Source organism: Gastrolobium bilobum, unplaced genomic scaffold (genome assembly GCF_033153095.1).
Source record: "Gastrolobium bilobum isolate Gb01-03AN ecotype WA unplaced genomic scaffold, APGP_CSIRO_Gbil_v1 utg86204, whole genome shotgun sequence".
NCBI lineage: Eukaryota > Viridiplantae > Streptophyta > Magnoliopsida > Fabales > Fabaceae > Gastrolobium > Gastrolobium bilobum.
The window spans coordinates 2,106-9,148 of record NW_026897010.1 but is presented as its reverse complement, the minus strand read 5'-3'; the positions used below and the strand labels follow the sequence as shown (position 1 = coordinate 9,148).

The 7,043-nt window shown below is 39.1% G+C and overlaps 1 protein-coding gene across 2 annotated transcripts; it reads left to right on the top strand.

The window, feature by feature from the left end:
* The first annotated feature begins 1,444 nt into the window (after positions 1-1,444).
* Positions 1,445-5,208, top strand: LOC133303407 (uncharacterized). Of its 2 annotated transcripts, none has more exons than XM_061503320.1 (2): positions 1,445-1,588; positions 1,927-5,207. In XM_061503320.1, the coding sequence occupies exon 2, from the start codon at positions 1,927-1,929 to the stop codon at positions 2,470-2,472; it is 546 nt and encodes a 181-aa protein (XP_061359304.1). In that variant the 5' UTR covers positions 1,445-1,588; the 3' UTR covers positions 2,473-5,207. The 2 variants fall into 2 exon arrangements, with proteins under 2 accessions (XP_061359304.1, XP_061359305.1); XM_061503321.1 differs by having other exon boundaries at positions 1,459-1,588; positions 1,910-5,208.
* Positions 5,209-7,043: the final 1,835 nt, after the last annotated feature.

The following is a 7,043-nucleotide window of genomic DNA, read 5'->3' as shown; positions in this document are numbered from 1 at the left end:
AGCTTCACAAGTAACAGTAGGTCGAAAAATCTGCTTGATAGACGGATGAAGAGTAGCTTTAATAAGGCTACACAGCTGAGCATCAATCATTTTCCACCGTGTGCGCTCCTTTTCCGCCACAGATTCAGCCTTAGTGGTGAGATGAGATGTATAATTCTGCCCATCCAACCAAAGTCGCAGATCGGAAGTCCAAGTATCATAGTTAGGACCATCCAATTTATCCACACTCAACGGAGCAAGGATATAATTTGAAAAAATAGCAGAGTCCGACTTTTTCTCAGCCGGAGTACCAGAGTCATTGGAGATAGGACGGTCCATAATTAAGAGAAAAAAATAATCAAAAAAGAAGAGATCACACAACTAACCTGTAGAAGAGGGATTTGACGTCAACACAAAACGAAGTCCAAACACAGAACCAGGACCAGATCCAGAACCGTCACAGGGAGACGAAGAGAACGCAACCAACCGTGGCCGGAGAGGAGGTCCCACGCGCCGCCACGCGCCGCCTTGGTGGAGGAGAAGACCGGATCTTGCACGCGCGTGTGAGAGGTCCGTTGAGGGTGTGGCCGGTGCCGTTGAGTTTGTGCTTCCAAGACGAGCACGTCGGTATACAGTTCGCCGGAAAACTCCACCAGACGGTGGTGGTTGACGTAGACAGAAGCTTTAAACGCGGAAGAAAACGTACCGGAAACTGACAGCGCGACAGTTCCGGAAAAAATTTAAAAGACGATGAACAGTGGGTTCACCAAATTTTTTTTTTCCAAAGTTCCTTAGGCTCTTTATACTATGTTAAGAACCACCCCAAAAGCTAGCTCAAAGGGTGGGAGTGCCCAATGTCTTATAAACTTCACATTAGTTGCATATACAACAAATGTCAGACTATATATCTCAACAATTATAATCTTGTTGGTTTGTTGTTTCTGGCTTATTTTGTGATGAAAATTGATCAAAAATCTACTATTATTGAGCTTTGGCGAAGCTCCTACGGCGGAACTCGATTTCGTGCAGGTCAGCCCAGCCCGCCAAATGAAGTAAAAGACACTGTGGTAGAGAAATATCAAAAAATCCGTGAGATTTTGAGAGAGATATCCTATTTATATTTCTTACTAAAATGTTTCACGAAATTCACATCAATAAAAAATTTATTAAAATCGTTAGATTTTTAAATACCACAAAATTACTTTTTGTTTTATTTAAAATACTGATTTAATACCAACGAATATAAACGGACTTTAAAATAATCTTTTAAAATTTCAATCGAAAATGACATGACTTTTTTTGAATTCCTTAAAATTTTAATTGAATTTTTTTTTCATAATTAATCGAGAAAAATCCTTTAAAATCTCCATTCATACATCCGCTTAGAATCAAAATACAGAATCTCGTAGAACATTACAGAAACGTAATCTGTTGCGCAATATTTTTGTCACTCCATGGATATTTTTGTCATTGAGTCGGCACAACCAAGCTATAAATTCGACCACTCCCTGACTTCTCTCCTCTATCGCAATAAGCAATTCTTAAGCAATTTTCGTTATCATCGTCTCGCAGTTCCTGCAATTCCTGTTCTTTATACTTTTTAATCAAAGTAAGTTCCGATTTCCCTTATTTCCCCCTCTTTCAAATCATTATAATGTGATTAGGTTTTGTTTATTGATATAGCTTAGGTCTTCGATCTGTTGAGAATTTCTGTTTGGCGCTGTCAATTTTTGCCGACCTGTTTTGGTCTTGTATTCAAATTCATTCAATTGTGTTTCTGCTTCTGTGATCTGTTTGTTACGTTAACAATCTTCCGGAGATTCTTTGTTAGGGTTTGCGGTTTTGTTTCTATTTTCTGTGTTTTTTATGCCTAGGGTTTGTGATTTAATTTTCAGTGTCTAAAACGTGTCGCTGTTTTTTGATGTTTTAGTTTTCTGATTTTAACAGATGCAGATCTTCGTGAAAACTTTGACCGGTAAGACCATCACCCTTGTGGTGGAGAGTTCTGATACCATTGATAATGTGAAATCTAAGATCCAAGACAAGGAAGGGATCCCACCTGACCAGCAAAGGATCATCTTTGCTGGTAAGCAACTTGAGGATGGTCGCACTCTTGCTGACTACAACATTCAAAAGGAGTCTACCCTTCATCTTGTGCTTCGTCTCAGGGGTGGCATGCAAATCTTTGTTAAGACCTTGACTGGGAAAACCATCACTCTCGAGGTTGAATCCTCAGATACCATTGATAATGTCAAGACCAAGATCCAGGACAAAGAGGGTATCCCTCCAGATCAGCAGAGGCTGATTTTTGCTGGCAAGCAACTTGATGATGGCAGAACCCTCGCTGATTACAATATCCAGAAGGAGTCTACACTTCACTTGGTGCTTCGTTTGAGAGGTGGTGTAACATCCCCGTCTCGAGTTGGTTCAATTAACATACATATGATAAAACAGAAAACAGCGAAAGACTTAACTTACGAAAATACGAGTTAACTTTTTCTTTTTCTACTTTAACTCTTACTCGGGGTAAACGAAAATCGGGCAGAGTTTCCTCTATAAATCGGACAACTGAGGATTTTCCAATCCCACTCAGAAGCATTTCCTGATAAACAGTTTATACAGCATAGTAATCCAGAAGTACCAGTCATGCAGATACCATCAGATACCCATCCATGGGTGCATGCAAAATATGGCTCCGTGCCACTATCCTAATCAACATGCAATCCAATACAAAATCATAAACTGAATAATACATCATCATATAACGTGCCTGAATACCCAAATGTACATGCATCCAAGTGACAGACATGTACAAAACATATACAGGCCATATACAAAATAAAGGATCAATATCGTGATCCATCAAATGCGGAAATACTAAAAGACATCAAACACTCCAAAAGGTAGTAGCCTACAGCCACTCAAAATCCGATCTGTCAACTGCCTCAGCCACGTGTCGTGTCCCTGCCTAGTGAGGACTCACCGGGAATCTGGGCACCTGAAAATATGTCCCCAAAGAGGGGTGAGATTACAAATCTCAATAAGCTCCAGGTTTATAGAGAATTCTCCATACCCCTGGCTCACTCCTGCACGAAAGTCAAATACAGAGTATACGAATACAACATATAACAGATATCATAACAGAACAGAGGATTTATCCATATCATATCAGAGGTGTGCGTCGTCATTCCCAAGGGAGGACCCCAAGCGGAAATCAACGCACGTGTTCCCGAGGGAGGACCCCAAAGCGGAACCAGACATATCAGAGGCGTACACCATCCGTCCCGTGGGAGGACCCCAAAGCGGACATCCGGGTACTATACAATCAATGGCCAGAGATTGTTACAGAAATCATATTACAGAAGTCATATCAGAGCAAAACATATCATGTTATCAAATAACTCTATATGAATGCATCTATACAAAGCATCTAAATCACAGTCATACAGTCCAACCATAGTTCACTAACCATGGTGGAGCACTCAAGCAGGAAAAGACTCCTTAAACATAGAGTTTACCTCTTGAAGCTTTACCAATACGCTTACTTGTGGAACAAGTTACTTTTATCGCTTCAAGAGATTTCCGATCCTTCTAAATCCCTAGGCACACCTAGAGAATAATTTACAATGCATCAATAAAATGATGCAATACCATGATTATTTCATAAGCATACATTTTATCGCTTATTTTCCTTTCTTTATATTTTTGCCAATTCTATGCCAATACACAAGTCTAGACCTCTATACACCCGTTGGCGTTCTTTAATTTAATCAAGCATTTACTTAAGAATTTTTCACATAAATCATGCTATTTTTCTTTAAAAGTCGCGGCATATCCTTAGGGACTCAAGGTATTTTTCAACCATTTGTCAAAGCATTTCACTTCTTAGCTCATCCATTGGTATATTAAAATGCAACACATTTTATTAGAATAAAATGTAACCAATATATATATACCCCTAAACATCCTATAGTTCGAACCATAGAGCAAGTATTTGTAGGATTTTTTTCCAACTTTGACATTTCCACCAATTCATCCATTTACACTACATTCCAACATATTTTATCTTTTCAAACATACAATAAAATTTTGCATGATGAACCCTACATAACCCATGAAGGCCGAAACCTAGGGGAAAGGTGCACAAGGGCTTTTCAATTTTTTTATCACAAGTTGATGCTTACTAACACTATCCTTCCTAACCAACAACAATCCATCATAATTTTCACCTACTTGCACACATAAAACCCCTCTCAAATACATCAATTATAATTTGCACAATAACTCTTATTACCCTATCAAGGCCGAACATAAGGAGGGAAAACATATGATTTTTCTCTACTTTTAACATGCATTAAAATGCTCCTTTTCATTACTTACATCCAAGGTACCAAGGATTCATCAACAAATCAATTTTTAACTCATAATACTCTCCCATCAAAACATATCTATCAATTTGTAACTTAAAATAATCAAGACAACATCATGAGAATAGAGGTTTGTTACCTCCAACAACTACCCCAAAGCCTAGAAGTCCTTTACCAAAAGGATCTCCACCAAAAACTTCATTTTTGCCCTCTTGATGAATAGTGCACGAATTTGAAGGAGAGGATAACTCTTCACACACTCAACAAAACCTCAAATTGATGGTTGGAATGGGTTCATTGGGTGTTTTACAAGCAATTTCATGTGGTGGGTCTTTGAATTTGGAGTAGAAATGATGGAGAATCAAGGAGAAGAAATTCAAAACCCTACCCCCCTTCTCCAATGGTGCAGCTCGGTTTTGAGAGGGTGAGAGGAGAGAGAAACTGATTTGGGATAATGAGACTAAGTCACTTATAAGGCTAGCACATGTGGCCTTTTTTAATAGATATTTTTCTATCGCGTATTTTAACTTAAATTGACCCGGAACTAACTTAAAACTACGAACATATTTTTATTTTTCTAAAATCATTTACATTAATTTTTATTTGTTACAAAACAATATTCATAATTCACAGTATGGTTTCTGCACCGTGTTTGACGAAATGCACTGTGAATCACTAACTGTACTTCGCTCACTTCTGAACTTAGAACTTATAAACTTATTATTTTCTTGGGCTTATATTGACTTGCTTGGCATATATTGGACTTTCTTATTCTTATTTCATCAAGTATTTATTTCTGGACTCTACCGGTTGCTTAAACAGCAGTACAAAATACCCGGTAGAAACACTATTCACGAGATTTTCACGGAAAGTGCCAGACTGTACAATTTTTCGTTCTGAACTCATATTTGTCTTCAGAATTATCAAATTATGTCTCTAAAATTATTTTGCTATTTTTAAGCTCTACCGGTTAATTCACAAAACTGTAAATTCTCCGGCAGAACGCACTGTTCATAACATAGTCATGATTACAGTCAAAATACTCGGAATCACTCACTAAATCTAATTATGACATTTAAATCCTTAGATTAAATCTCTAATTAAGATTTACCATTTAGGGTCATTATATTCACCCCACCTTTTAAGGATTTTGCCCACAAAATCAAATACGAAATATTACACATACCTGACGTCAAACTCAGGATACCGCTGGAGAATTTCATTCTCCCGCTCCCAAGTGGCGTCCCCAGGAGTCAATCCTTCCCATTGTACCTTGATCATGGGAATAGTCCTGTTTCTCAACACTTTCTCATCACGTGCTAGAACCTTAAACGGTCCCACAACAAACTTCAAGTCTTTTCTTACTTCGATATTGTCCGGCTGTACAATGTGGGATTCATCCGGCACGTATTTTCGAAGTTGACTGATGTGAAAAACACTATGCAAATTTGACAGATGTGGAGGTAAGGCAAGCTGATAAGCCACAGGTCCGACCCTTTTCATAATCTGGTAGGGCCCAATGAACCTAGGACTCAACTTCCTCACTCCTAGAGCACGCCCAACACCCGTAGTCGGAGACAAACAGATAAATACATGATCCCCTTGTGAAAATTCAAGGGGTCGGTGTTTTGCATCATAATAACTCTTTTGGCGGCTCTGCGCTTTCTTTAATCGATCCTTAATCATCATAATTTGATCGGTAGTCTCTTGGACCATATCAGGCCCAAATAACTGCCTCTCACCAATTTCTGACCAACAAGTAGGCGCCCTGCACCTACGGCCATACAAAGCTTCATAGGGAGCCATGCCCAAACTGGCATGATAACTATTATTGTAGGAAAATTCCACCAGAGGAAGATATTTATCCCATGCATTTCCCTGCTCTAAGGCACAAGCCCTCAACATGTCCTCCAGGGTCTGAATAGTCCTCTCAGTCTGACCATCAGTCTGGGGATGATAAGCCGTGCTCAGCCTCAACTGTGTACCGAAGGCCTGTTGCACTGCATCCCAAAGTCTAGAAGTAAATTTAGGGTCCCGATCACTAATGATACTTTCAGGAACACCATGAAGTTTCACAATCTCTCTTACATATATCCGAGCCAACTGCTCTGTGGAGAAACTCGTTTTAACTGGTATGAAATGTGCAGACTTTGTCAATCTGTCAACAACTACCCAGATAGAATCAAAACCAGCCTGAGTTCTCGGTAATGCCACTACAAAATCCATAGAAATACTGACCCATTTCCATTCCGAAATATCCAAGGGCTGCAGTAATCCAGAAGGTCTCTGATGTTCAATCTTAACTTTCTGACATGTCAAACACTTACTCACAAATAGAGCAATGTCTTTCTTCATTCCCGACCACCAGAAATTTTGTTTCAAGTCTTGGTACATCTTGGTAGCACCAGGATGGATAGTGTACTTACCCATGTGACCCTCAGTCAATACCTCATCTACCATCTGACCTTTTGGAACAATGATCCGATCCTTGTAAAACTTAAGACCGAACCTATCAGTGGACACAAAGTCCTGCTCTTTCATAGACTGAATCTCTTCATCAAGCAATTGAGCTTCTTTAATCCGCTCAACTAATGAATTCAGGACTACCGTAGTAGTCAATAAATGCGGACTATCTTCTATATTCACAGGAATGTGGAGATCCCTGAATTTCTCAATCAAATTATACTCGGAAATCAT